Source organism: Lathyrus oleraceus, chromosome 3 (genome assembly GCF_024323335.1).
Source record: "Lathyrus oleraceus cultivar Zhongwan6 chromosome 3, CAAS_Psat_ZW6_1.0, whole genome shotgun sequence".
Lineage (NCBI taxonomy): Eukaryota > Viridiplantae > Streptophyta > Magnoliopsida > Fabales > Fabaceae > Lathyrus > Lathyrus oleraceus.
Genome location: NC_066581.1, coordinates 272,321,174 through 272,334,357, shown reverse-complemented (window position 1 = coordinate 272,334,357; position 13,184 = coordinate 272,321,174). Strand labels below are relative to the sequence as shown.

The 13,184-nt window shown below is 34.6% G+C and overlaps 2 protein-coding genes across 8 annotated transcripts; one reads left to right on the top strand and one right to left on the bottom strand.

The window, feature by feature from the left end:
- Positions 1-1,065: 1,065 nt before the first annotated feature.
- Positions 1,066-13,013, bottom strand: LOC127126924 (uncharacterized). Of its 7 annotated transcripts, XM_051055961.1 has the most exons (6): positions 12,795-13,013; positions 12,562-12,700; positions 12,406-12,468; positions 11,116-11,307; positions 3,362-3,427; positions 2,355-3,123 (listed from the first exon to the last, which is right to left on the bottom strand). In XM_051055961.1, exons 2-6 carry the CDS (start codon positions 12,673-12,675, stop codon positions 2,476-2,478), a joined length of 1,083 nt encoding a protein of 360 aa, XP_050911918.1. In that variant the 5' UTR covers positions 12,676-12,700; positions 12,795-13,013; the 3' UTR covers positions 2,355-2,475. The 7 variants fall into 7 exon arrangements, with proteins under 7 accessions (XP_050911923.1, XP_050911918.1, XP_050911917.1 ...); XM_051055966.1 differs by lacking the exons at positions 2,355-3,123; positions 11,116-11,307; positions 12,406-12,468; positions 12,562-12,700; positions 12,795-13,013 and adding exons at positions 1,066-1,492; positions 3,692-3,883; positions 4,634-4,696; positions 4,790-5,063; XM_051055960.1 differs by lacking the exons at positions 11,116-11,307; positions 12,795-13,013 and adding an exon at positions 3,692-3,883 and having other exon boundaries at positions 12,562-12,788.
- LOC127126926 (uncharacterized) lies at positions 5,259-6,685 on the top strand. The gene is made up of 2 exons (XM_051055968.1): positions 5,259-5,518; positions 5,761-6,685. Exons 1-2 carry the CDS (start codon positions 5,387-5,389, stop codon positions 6,415-6,417), a joined length of 789 nt encoding a protein of 262 aa, XP_050911925.1. The 5' UTR covers positions 5,259-5,386; the 3' UTR covers positions 6,418-6,685.
- Positions 13,014-13,184: the final 171 nt, after the last annotated feature.

Genomic DNA, 13,184 nt, shown 5'->3' with positions numbered 1-13,184 from the left:
TAGGTTGTCGCTAGGGTGTACATGCTACATATAGCAGCATGTACTCTCTTTGAAAACAAGTCTGGTGTTTATATTAATGGCCGATACATGTGCCTCTTTAGTAGACTCGGGGATACCAATTGGGCTTAGGGTTGTGCTACATTGACACTTATGTATACAACCCTTGGAGTGGCGACGGTCTTTGAGACCAAACAACTTGTTGGCTATTTGAGACCGTTACAAGTATACTTGAAATTATTAGTTGTTGTTGATTTCTTATTTAATTGTTACGGATATCATTTCTTATTTATTGTGTTATGTCTCTATTTTGATATCAGTGTTGGATATACGAGCATTTTCTCTGCATCTGTGACAAGATGGTGCAACATTGCCCAATGGGATCCCCACGGGCGAAGAGATGGAAGGTCAACATACATATCTCGATGGTGTTGCTGAGTATAGGAGGAGGCTCGATGCACTGACTCTAGATGATATCATCTGGACACCATACATTGATCATATAGTCAATTGTGAGTTTGAGGAGTCATCATTATATTCAGGTTATATGCGGTGGGAGGTCATGGTTGCTAGACACATTCCTAAGAGGTGCCTGCGACAATATGATTATATTCAGAGTATCTCACGACTAGTTCCTGATATACCACCTACGAACATTGATTGGTGGTTTTAGAGTAACTTCATCAGCTCCGATTGTGCCATTAGAGATTAGGCAGTTAGGGTTCAGCATCCATCGCAGTGTGAGGATGGTTACTTAAAGTGTTACAACTGTATCACACTCTCACATCATCCTGTCTACTGCTGATGTGAAGCCTTCTGGTGTTGGGGTACCTGTTAATGATGTGTCGTCGTCGCCTTCTACAGGTAATATTGTTGCCCAGCAACTTCTCCAGATGATTGTAGTTATTATGGATAACCTCATGGGTTTGGTAAACCCAAATGGCAAGATTTATATTGGATTATCTCGGGCTGCAAACATAGTCCGTGGAGGTATATTTAGACATCTTTGTATATCCTGGATTTCGTATATTATGTATTATTTGTATACTATTCAGACTTTTTCATCATAATTTTTTATTGCATAACACTTCTATTGACATAACTTAAACATCAACATTTACTGAAATACATATGCAACATCAACATTAACTTAAACATAACTTAAGAAAACAATAATAAATAAGAAAAACCTAAACACTGCCAGATGATTATGGATGTTTCAACATCTCCATTATATCGTCAACAGATCTTGAAAGTCTAGCATCTAACTTGATCGGTCCCTTTGTTATCCTACGGCGAAATGATCTCCACATTTCATTCACATCTTCATCGGTCTTTAATTCAATAAGATTGTATTTCACCATCTCGTCAGTATCAATCCAATCTTCACGAAACTCGATCTTTCTCACCTTTCTAGTTTCAATATTAGGCAACAATTCATTCAACTTGGATGTCAGGCTGGCGAGAGATGTGGTACCATCCGAAAACCAGAATTCTACAGGAGATGAAGCTCTGTTAAAGTACACTTATGCCTTAATCAAAAATTGAAGAGACATTTTTTGAGATGTTTTTATCAAACATGTGACCCCCTATTTATACAACTTTGCATTTATTATGGACCACACAAAATTGTCAATGCAATCAAAGTCATCCAAAACTATTGACAAAATCCTGAATGTCCAAAAAATCAAAAGAATAACCCTACCAAAAATTTCATTTAGGTTGAAATTTCTGTGTAAATTTCAAATTTCCGAAAATTAATGAAACAGACCGAAAATTTTAAAATATCCGGTATACCAGAAATTTAAAATGTACTACTGAAAACTTTAAACTATATCGGAAATTTTGTTAAGACTACCAAAAATTTTGTTCTGAATTTTCATTCAATTTTCAATCAGGGGCAGTTTGGACAATATGAAAATATGGGGGGTGCAGATATAATTTGGGGGTGGCATGAAGAATTCTCCAAATTCCAACAGCCCCTAAAGTTGCAAACCCAATCAGTGGCAGCTCGATTGAGCAGCCGCAAGCCACACTAACCCCCTGAAACCTTGCGTACCAACTCTGGAAAATGAAAGAGCAGAAAACAAACCAATCGTAGTATAAAAAATATATGCACTCCAAAGTGTAGTGGCAAAACCAGCATCCAAGTAAGAATATAGAATATCATGAACATTGCAAAACCAGCATCCAAGTCATAGTATAGCATAAGAATCAGGTACTGTTTTATGAAATATGAGATTAACCACATTCCCAAACCTGTGATAAAGATTAAGATCTACTCTGTTTTTTGGTATACGCATATGATTTTATCATTAAATCAAATAATTGTTTATCTAAAAAAACAATTCAAATCGTATTGCTAACACTCCTACCCAAGTTTTTAATATTTATAATGTAACCTAAAATGGTTTTTCTGTTTTCTCATTACAGATACTTTTACATAGAAAAACCAGAGGACAATACATTTAAGGTCACTCAAACGTTTGATATCAGAGACAACAAATCATCCGAGCTAACCTCAATATCTTTACCTCTTGTTGGTTTCCTTCCATATACGAACCTCCAAATCAAATAAAACACTAACAATGCCACTAACCCAAAAGCAAAGGTAATGCCAAAAGCCCCTAAAGTAGAAAATCCAATCAGAGGCAGCTTGAATGAGCCGCCGCAAGCCACATGAACCCCTGAAGCTGACGCCTTTCGTACCAGCTCGGGAAAATAAAAGAAGGGTGCAGAAATCAATAGTAGCATAAAAAACATCTGCACTCCAAAGCGTAGTGGCAAAACCAGCATCCATGTCAGAATATAGAATATCATGAACAATGCCATATGTGCCATTTCTGGGAAGAAAGCAAAAACTGCATCCTCAAAGCTTAATAGCGACGGTACTGGTGTGTCTGTGGTTTTTCCAAACCGGAATTCAAATGGTGTGGTAGAGTTTTTTGCTAGGTAACTTAGGAGGCCACCACATGACATTAGTAAAACCCCATGTTGTTGTGGAGAAATATCGAGTACACTCTCAACTGCAAAGGGTAGAAAATGCTTTCGGTTCAAAGCTTTTCGTTCGAGTAGGACATTTTTCAAATCATTCCGGGATAAAGGAAGACTGTTTTCTCTGTCTGCCTGATATAAGTGCAAGAAACTCAATAAATATATATATATATATATATATAGTTTTCAAATGTAATGCATTTATCAAAGTTAATTTCATGTTATCTCATCTTATTATTTGAAAAACTCCAATTCCAATGATATATAGAATCAAGTATCATAGACGCGCACAGTTCATATTTCTTAGAATCGTTGGGCGTGCATAAACATTTTTCAATTTTATAATTAGAGACTGACAACGAATATTTACCTTAACCTTTCTCCAGAAAAGTGCATGATAATGATTTCTCATCTGACGATTCCTAGCCTGAACGTCCTATATTTACAGAGAATCATGAAATCAAATTATTGCAGTTTTGTTTCAAATATCAGTTTATAACAAATTGGTTCCATCCCATTGTAATTTCAAACTAAAGATGTAAAAAATGGTTTCAGATACTGAAATACAATGGAATGCATTTTATCAAGTTTCTTATTTTTTTATGAACCAATTTTCATTTTATTTCATCTTATTTGAAAAAATTCAAATGAAAAAATCTAATAATCTTGTTTTGCCTATAGATGACATATTAATAACTACCATAAATCTTTGAAAAGCATCTTTTGGGTAGTTATTCCCTTCATCTTTCTTGTTCCCTCGAGATTCCACAAGCTTGACAGAATCATCATACTCCAATAGTTCATCGATGGCCTCCAGACGTCGTAACTCCAATAATTTCTTCCTATCTCCACTTTCATCAAAGTGACTGAACACAAGTTTTAATTGGAGTGCCTTTCCCCATAAAAACCATATCAAGATTAATATCCAACTTTATAAGGCATGCATATAGGTATAGCAATCAAATTATTTATAATCATATCATTAGAAATATTTGAAATATTTAACTTAATCATGATTCTTTCTAAAATGGTAGATATGAACCGTTGTGATTCATGTTAGATGAAAACTAATCTCACATTATTTATAAACATATCATTAGAAATATTTAACTTAATCATGACTATTTTTAAAATGATAGATATGAACGGTTGTGATTTTTTTATTTTAAATGAAAATTAATCACAAATTATTTTTCATTTTAAAAATAATAATATCTTTTCCCCTGCGTAAAAGTACAAAATCAGAGCCATGAAAAATCATGCAGTTATATATGCAGAGAACTATGCTTCAAATGTAATTGATAACTAGCTTAACAAAATATTCAAAGGCGTCTAATGCATCTAGATTTATGAGGAAAACTTTTTATCTAGCTTGTTTGGATCTTCTATACGTTCATTATGATGTTGCAGTTGTAGTGACCATCAGATTAAGAGAGAGAAACAACTATGGAGGTTTCTCTCTAATTTTAATGACGTCTACAACTGCAATACCATATTTTAGCTCGGTAGAAGATCCAAATATTACTTAACTTACTTCAATGCTTTGGTACTATGTTGTTTGAATTGGACATACAAACAGAGATTATAGATGAGAAACATGGATATAAATATGAAATCTGAGAAAACGGTAAGCAATTAATACCTGCACGCTCTCAAGAACCTTCAATAGTTTGTCATCGTGAGAAGAGCTTTCTGTGCTAATAACCTATTAGACAAATTAAATTGATACTGATAAACATCAGTAGTAGTATATTATCAATCAGAAAGAGCACAAGAATAAACAAGGTGGAGGATTCACCGGAGGTGTCGTTTCAGAAGTAACTGTTTCTATCCCTGCAGAATCTGACAAGACAGACAGTGTTTTTTCCATGGTGTTGTTGGTTTCAACCGTTTCATCCTGTTTCTTCATCTTGATTTTTTAGAAACTCTTTTCTCGTAACTCTCACAACAGAACAGAAGTAGATAGAGATCAGTATGAATACATAGGAAATGTAGCAGAAATTTCTAAAATCACAATTTCCACGTTTCCTGTCACTCTCGCTAGTCTCAGTCTCTCACCTGCTACAGACTACAGCAACATATCCATATTTGTCTTGCACTTAAATTTCCTTCATCATTCACATCAACAACAAAATATCGATATTTGTCTTACACTGAAATTTCCTTTATCATGTTCACATCAGCAACAAAATATCCACATTTGTCTTGCACTGAAATTTCCTTCATAATGCTCACATCAACGTGTCTGTCTTTTACTTAGAATTTCCTAGTTTCTCAACCACTCATTTATGTGGAGTATTCCTTTCACATTAACAAATTTCCTTTGGTGAGGAAATTAAAGCCATAACTGTTAACTCTGTGTTGATCCAGCTCAATTTCATCTTTTATCCTCAAGATGGTTCTTCAAACTCTACACGACAACAAGCTTGAAGACGATGACAAACTGGTTTGTAGTAGCATCGATTCACCCCTTCACCAAGCGGTTCGTCTTCCTCATAACCATTCTTCCTACCATGAAGATTATTCGGTAACTTATCTTATTTACCTCCAATTCTAATTGTTGTCTCAAATATCTTACTTTTATTTGTTTTGTGAAGTTTAATGATTCTGAAACTGATATTAGATTTATCATTCCATTAATAGTCCTATGCTTAGTGAATTTTTCAATCTAAAGATGCAAAGTAGCATAGTCTGGCTTAGAATCCAAGATGCTATATGAATATATGTCAATTCCATTATTATTTATTTATGTTGTTTCATGCGATGCAGTTTGATTTCCTGAGTGCTTTAAAAGAGTGTTCACCAATCAGTTCTACAGCATTAGTTGGAAGTAAGATCCTAAGAACTTGCTTGAAAAAAGTGAAGCAAAATAGCATTACTGGAAACAGGTCCTCTCACCTGGATAACAATGGATCATGTGTTGCTCCTGCGTTTGCTTTGGATTGGCGGCACGCACTGACTTCAGAACTGCATTGGTACAATACATATGTACCAAGAGACGCAAAGTTTCAGCATGGCTATACCTACAAATACAATCAGCAGATACGTAAGGAAATCGTTCAATATATTTCATCGTTTGTAGTCTCAACTACTGTCTTTCTAGGTATTTTCTACAATATATGGAGCAGACTATTATCAAGTATTAGTGTCCAGTCACTGCAAAAAGAACATGATCACCGCCTTTCCATCTGGCTGTCCTTGCTCGGGTTGATCGGCATTATGGTGTTTGTTTGTGCTGTAGCTGCAATGATTCTTGTTGGTGCAGTATTTACTCGGACGCAGAAAGCTATGCTTATCTTTTGGGTCGTTTTGATGCATCTTCAATCAGCTAACTCAATTATCGAAGCTTTTGTTACATTAATCGGTGGAATTTTCATGGGGTGGTATGCTTTTGGAGAAAAGCAACCACCAAATGAAGTTATATGAATAAATATGCTAATAAGCTGTCAGCTCAAACAAGTATATGAATGTGTGTGTGTGCACGTGTTTATTTTAATATCAATGTTTTTTCTAGAGTTTATGTTTGTAATTAGCAGCTGTAAGAAGTACCTTATTCCATCTGATCTGCTGTGATATATGTTGCTGAATTTTACTTTCCATGTTATAGTTGTATTGGGTACCAAAGTTTCTATTCTTAACTCTTGTAAGTCATATTCATATATCATCAAAGGGATTGGTAAATTTGGCATTTTCATGAATCTCCCCCTCCTGTATAAATTTATTATACTATATGTTACGATGAACTTTTTTCTCAGGAGGAAACTTAGATCTAATGAAAGTCACTCCAATTGCATGAGCAAGGAGAAGACTAAACATCTCTGGTGTTGTTTCCTGAGGAGTATCAATGAAACTATCAACATTCCTAACTCCTAATATAGCCAAGAAATATTTATCAAATCCTCTTCCCTAATAGTATGCTGCAAATCATACTCCAAATCAAGGATCAGGTACTGTTTTATGAAATGTGAGATTAATCACATTCCAGAACAGGTGATGCGGATTATGATCTACTTTGGCGAGTTCAAGAGTATGCAACAAATCAAAAAGTTATAAACAATTAGACTTTTGGTCAAACGACTAACAGAATTAAAATTAAATTAAATTAAATGGACAATTGAAAACAAAAAGAACATAATCAAGGAATAAAGATGGGAGAGGAGTGGCTTGACCAATGTCACTAGCTTTAGCTTTTGATCAGTCTACAACGGTAATGTGATAAGGGGTTTTAGGTTGGGATAATTTTGATAAAAGAGATGGATTACCAGAAACATGATCGGAAATTTTGGAGTCCAACACCTAGGGACCAATAGACAGAGAGTGAGAGAGACAGACTCTAGAATTACCAGTATGAGCAATTGTGATTGATGACAAAGCCTGTGAAGCCTTAAATTACAAGTAGGCCTCATACTCATCATCAGATACCACATTTCGGTTAATGCTTCTCTGCTCAAAGTCTTTTCCACTGTCATTAGACTGAGTTGTGTTTATTGGTTTTTCTAGGAAGCCAATAAGAGAGTAACACTTATCTTCGATGTGACCAAACCTCTTACCATAAGTGCACTGAGGACATCCCCCACTACGACCACCCCCACGACCCCGACCTTGTCCTCCACGACCTGCAAAATTAGAAGCAAAAGCAGAAGATTCTATACCATTTTGGGGTGTGTTCACTCTTGTTCTTTTTAGACTAGGTAGGCGTATGAGGCGCCTAATCAAATAATTAGCTTCCCAACTAACCTCCTATATCTTCCGGGATATAAAAAAGACTTTCCCTGGACCGGTAGGAGTTTGAATGAGTTTGATATTTGGATTCAAAGGAGTGTCATTTAGCTTACAATCTAGCATTCCGGATTCTATCAAGATATCCAAAGCATATTTTCTTTGGAAAATATCAACTCTTGCCTTAGAATATGATGTGTAGGTACGCATACAGAATCCGGTGCGGGTATCGGTACTGGTATGGGATGCGAAATTTTAAAAAAAATCAAGGTGCAGGTACGTTAAAAAAAATAATAGTTTTCTATAAAATATATGAACAGAGAACTAAATTGTTACGTTCACAACAAAACATCACTATAAAAATTAAAATACATAAATATACTATATTGATATTTGAGAAAACCACAAATTTCACTCGAAATCAAATAATAAAAAAAAATGAAGTACCACGGGTAGGGTACATGTACCCGGTACACGTACTTCGCCATTTTAGAAGTACTCATGCTTCAAAGAGCTACCTCAATGCTAATAAAATACTGCAATCTTCCTAGATCTTTGACTTGAAAGTGTTGGACTAGGTGTTGTTTAAGTTCCGCAATTCCACCATGATCAAATGACTATATCATCAACATACACAACCATATAAATGCATTTATTAGAGGAGTATTTATAAAACACAAAGTGACCAGCTTCACTTCGAATCATGCCATATTGTTGTACCACACTACTGAATCTTCTAAACCATGCTCGAGGAGATTATTTGAGACCATACAAGACTTTGTGAAGACGGTAGACATACCCAGAACACTCTCTCAGAGCAACAAAACCAGGTGGTTGCTCTAGAGAAACTTCTTCCTCCAAATTTCCATGAAAAAAAAAATTCTCTAACTGATACAACAGTCAATGGTGTATGATTATAGAGAAAAACATGAAAAGAAGCCATTTTAACCACCGGCGAGAAGGTGTCACTATAATCAAAACCAAAAATCTGAGTATAACCTTAGCACCAAGCAAGCTTATTCTTCTGTCTAGACCAACTTGAGAATAAGAAATTGATAATGAATGACTTCAGAGATTAGCTCTCAGCTTGGTCTTATTTATATTGAGAATTGTAGAATGTGAATCCCTTGATTAAGAGAGATAAATCAATACACAGTCAATCCTAATGAATACATCAATCCTGATAATGATATCTCAACCAAATCATATCATATCTCAACAAAGATAAGCAAGAAATTGAAGAAAAAAAATGATAACTTTTGTTGGAATTTCCTTCTTAATTGCGGTCGGCCCCTAGTCGCCTTAATTACGGCACTATGGTTTGCCTTCATTGCAGTCCCTAACACCTTCGTTTTGTTGGATTTGAAGGGATGAATTTAGTCTCTCATTGCTTAGAGATATGACATGTGTTGTGTTTATAAGTGGGGGCAATCCTCACCTTACAAGTCAGTTTTGTAAGGGTAAGTTAGACCCAACCCATACATTCTGAGATGTTACAGAGTCTATTCTAGATCCATTGTTGGGCTTCACACATCGTCCACGCTTCGGGCTCATTAAGGCCCAAGCGTGAGGGGGGATGTGCGTGTGTTGGAATTTTTGCCTTAATTGCGGTCTGTCCCTTGTCGCCTTAATTGCGACATTTGATTTGCCTTCGTTGCAGCCCCCAACATCTTCATTGTGTTGTGTTTGAAGGGATGAATTTAGTCTCGCATTCTTTAGAGATATGATATATGTTGTATTTATAAATAGGGACAATCCTCACCTTACAAGTTGGTTTTGTAAGGATGAGTTAGACTCAACCCATACATTCTGAGATGGTACAGAGTCTATCCTATATCCATTGTTGGACTTCACGCATCGTCCACGCTTCGGACTCATTAAGGCCCAAGCGTTAGGGATATGTGTGTGTTTTTTGGAATTGAGACAATACATTATGGAGCATGATACCTGTGATGGGTTGTTTCTCTACACGAAAAGGCATGAGATTATTTCAACTTTACTTTTAAGTTATTGTTAAGAAATCTAATGAGTTGTCTTAAGTTTCAAACTTTTATAACGATTTGGAAGAAGGGATAAGGGAATTTGAAAAGAGATATTCTTTCATTCAATTCCAAAATAAAAATACATACATGAAATCTTCACTTTAGCAGTCTGATGAAAAACAGACTACATTAAAGTGAGACCTTCACTTTAATAGTCTAATGAAACTACAGTGAGATCTTCACTTTAGTAATCTAATGAAAATAAGCTTTTCTAAATTGTAGTCTTCAGCACAGAAAATCATCGAAGCTAACTTCAATATCTTTACCTCTTGTTGGTCTCCTTCCATATACGAACCTCCAAATCAAATAAAACACTAGCAATGCCACTAACCCAAAAATAAGGGTGATGCCAGAAGCTCCTAAAGCAGTAAACCCAATCAGAGACGGCTTGAATGAGCCGCCGCAAGCTACATGAACCCCTGAAGCTGTTGCCTTTCGTATCAGCTCGGGGAAATAAAAGACGGGTGCAGAAATCAAAATTAACACCAAAAATATCTGCACTCCAAAGTGTAGAGGCAAAACCAGCATCCATGTCAGAATATAGAATATCATGAACATAGCAATATGTGCCATTTCTGGGAAGAAAGCAAAAACTGCATCTTCAAAGCTTAATAGTGACGGTACTGGATTGTCTGTGGTTTTTCCAAACTGGAATTCAAATGGAGTGGTAGAGTTTTTTGCTAGGTAACTTAGGAGGCCACCTCATGACGTTAGTAAAATCCCATGTTGTTGTGGAGAAATATCGAGCACACTCTCAGCTGCAAAGAGTAGAAAATGCTTACGGTTCAAAGCTTTTTCTTCGAGTAGGGCATTTTTCAAATCAATCTGGGATAATGGAAGACTGTTTTCTCTGTCTGCCTGATATAAGTACAATGGCATGCATTTTATCAAAGTTAATTTCATGTTATCTCATCTTATTATTTGAAAATTTCCCAATTCCAATGATACATAGAATCAAGTAACATAGACGTGCACAGTTCATATTTCTTAGAATCGATGTTGGATGTGCATAAAACATATTTACCTTGACCTTTCTCCAGAAAAGTGCATTATTATAATTTCTCATCCTTCGATTGAAAGCCCGAGCGACAAAGAACTATATTTACAGAGAACCATGAAATCAAATTATTGCAGTTATGTTTCAAATATAAATTTATAACAGCAAAAAAATTGGCTCCATTCCATTCCATTGTAATTTCAAACTAAGGATGTAAAAAATGGTTTCAGATACTGAAATGCAATGGAATGCATTTTAGAAAGTTTCGTTTCTTTTTTGTGAACCAATTTTCATCTAATTTGAAAAAATTCAAATGAAAAAATCTAATAATCTTGTTTTGTATATAGATGACATATTAATAACTACCATAAATCTTTGAAAAGCATCTTTTGGGTAGTTATTCCCTTCATCTTTCTTGTTCCCTCGAGATTCCACAAGCTTGACAGAATCATCATACTCCAATAGTTCATCGATGGCCTCCAGACGTTGTAACTCCAATAATTTCTTCCTATCTCCACTTTCATCAAAGTGACTGAACACAAGTTTTAATTGGAGTGCCTTTCCCCATAAAAACCATATCAAGATTAATATCCAACTTTATAAGGCATGCATATAGGTATAGCAATCAAATTTTTTATACTCATATCATTTGAAATATTTGAAATATTTAACTTAATCATGATTCTTTCTAAAATGGTAGATATGAACCATTGTGATTCATGTTAGATGAAAACTAATCTCAGATTATTTATAAACATATATCATTAGAAATATTTAACTTAATCATGATTATTTTTAAAATGATAGATATGAACGGTTGTGATTTTTTGATTTTAAATGAAAATTAATCACAAATTATTTTTCATTTTAAAAATAATAATATCTTTTCCCCTGCGTTAAAATACAAAATCAGAGCCATGAAAATCATGCAGTTATATATGCAGAGAACTATGCTTCAAATGTAATTGATAACTAGCTTAACAAAATACTCATATCATTTGAAATATTTGAAATATTTAACTTAATCATGATTCTTTCTAAAATGGTAGATATGAACCATTGTGATTCATGTTAGATGAAAACTAATCTCAGATTATTTATAAACATATATCATTAGAAATATTTAACTTAATCATGATTATTTTTAAAATGATAGATATGAACGGTTGTGATTTTTTGATTTTAAATGAAAATTAATCACAAATTATTTTTCATTTTAAAAATAATAATATCTTTTCCCCTGCGTTAAAATACAAAATCAGAGCCATGAAAATCATGCAGTTATATATGCAGAGAACTATGCTTCAAATGTAATTGATAACTAGCTTAACAAAATATTCAAAGGCGTGTAATGCATCTAGATTTATGAGGAAAACTTTTTATCTAGCTTGTTTGGATCTTCTATACGTTCATTATGATGTTGCAGTTGTAGTGACCATCAGATTAAGAGAGAAACAACTGTGGAGGTTTCTCTCTAATTTTAATGACGTCTACAACTGCAATACCATATTTTAGCTCGGTAGAAGATCCAAATATTACATAACTTACTTCAATGCTTTTGTACTATGTTGTTTGAATTGGACATACAAACAGAGATTATAGATGAGAAACATGGATATAAATATGAAATCTGAGAAAACGGTAAGCAATTAATACCTGCATGCTCTCAAGAACCTTCAATAGTTTGTCATCGTGAGAAGAGCTTTCCGTGCTAATAACCTATTAGACAAATTAAATTGATACTGATAAACATCAGTAGTAGTATATTAACAATCAGAAAGAGCACAAGAATAAATAAGGTGGAGGATTCACCGGAGGTGTCGTTTCAGAAGTAACTGTTTCTATCCCTGCAGAATCTGACAAGACAGACAGTGTTTTTTCTTCCATGATGTTGTTTGTTTCAACCGTTTCATCCTGTTTCGCCATCTTGATTTTTTAGAAACTCTTTTCTCTTAACTCTCACAACAGAACAGAAGTAGATAGAGATCAGTATGAATTCAGAGGAAATGTAGCAGAAATTTCTAAAATCACAATTTCCGCGTTACCTGTCACTCTCGCTAGTCTCAGTCTCTCACCAGCTACAGACTACAGCAACATATCCACATTTGTCTTGAACTGAAATTTCCTTCATCATTCACATCAACACAAAAATATCCACATTTGTCTTACACTGAAATTTCCTTTATCATGTTCACATCAGCAACAAACATCCACATTTGTCTTACACTGAAATTTCGTTTATCAAGTTCACATCAGCAACAAACATCCACATTTGTCTTACATTGAAATTTCCTTCATCATGTTCACATCAACGCGTCTTTTACTTTGAATTAGCCTTGTTTGTTAACCCACTCATTTCTATGCAGTATTCCTGTCATATTAATAAATTTTCTTTGGTGTGGAAATTAAAACCATAACTGTTAACTCTGTTGATC

Coding starts and splice junctions, on each gene's coding strand:
- LOC127126926 (XM_051055968.1), top strand. CDS start 5,387: ATGGTTCTTCAAACTCTACACGACAACAAGCTTGAAGACGATGACAAA. Junction 5,519..5,760: donor CCTACCATGAAGATTATTCG/GTAACTTATCTT, acceptor CATGCGATGCAG/TTTGATTTCCTGAGTGCTTT.
- LOC127126924 (XM_051055961.1), bottom strand. CDS start 12,675: ATGGCGAAACAGGATGAAACGGTTGAAACAAACAACATCATGGAAGAA. Junction 3,428..11,115: donor ATGCTTTTCAAAGATTTATG/GTAGTTATTAAT, acceptor CTGTAAATATAG/GACGTTCAGGCTAGGAATCG. Junction 3,124..3,361: donor TTTTCTGGAGAAAGGTTAAG/GTAAATATTCGT, acceptor CACTTATATCAG/GCAGACAGAGAAAACAGTCT.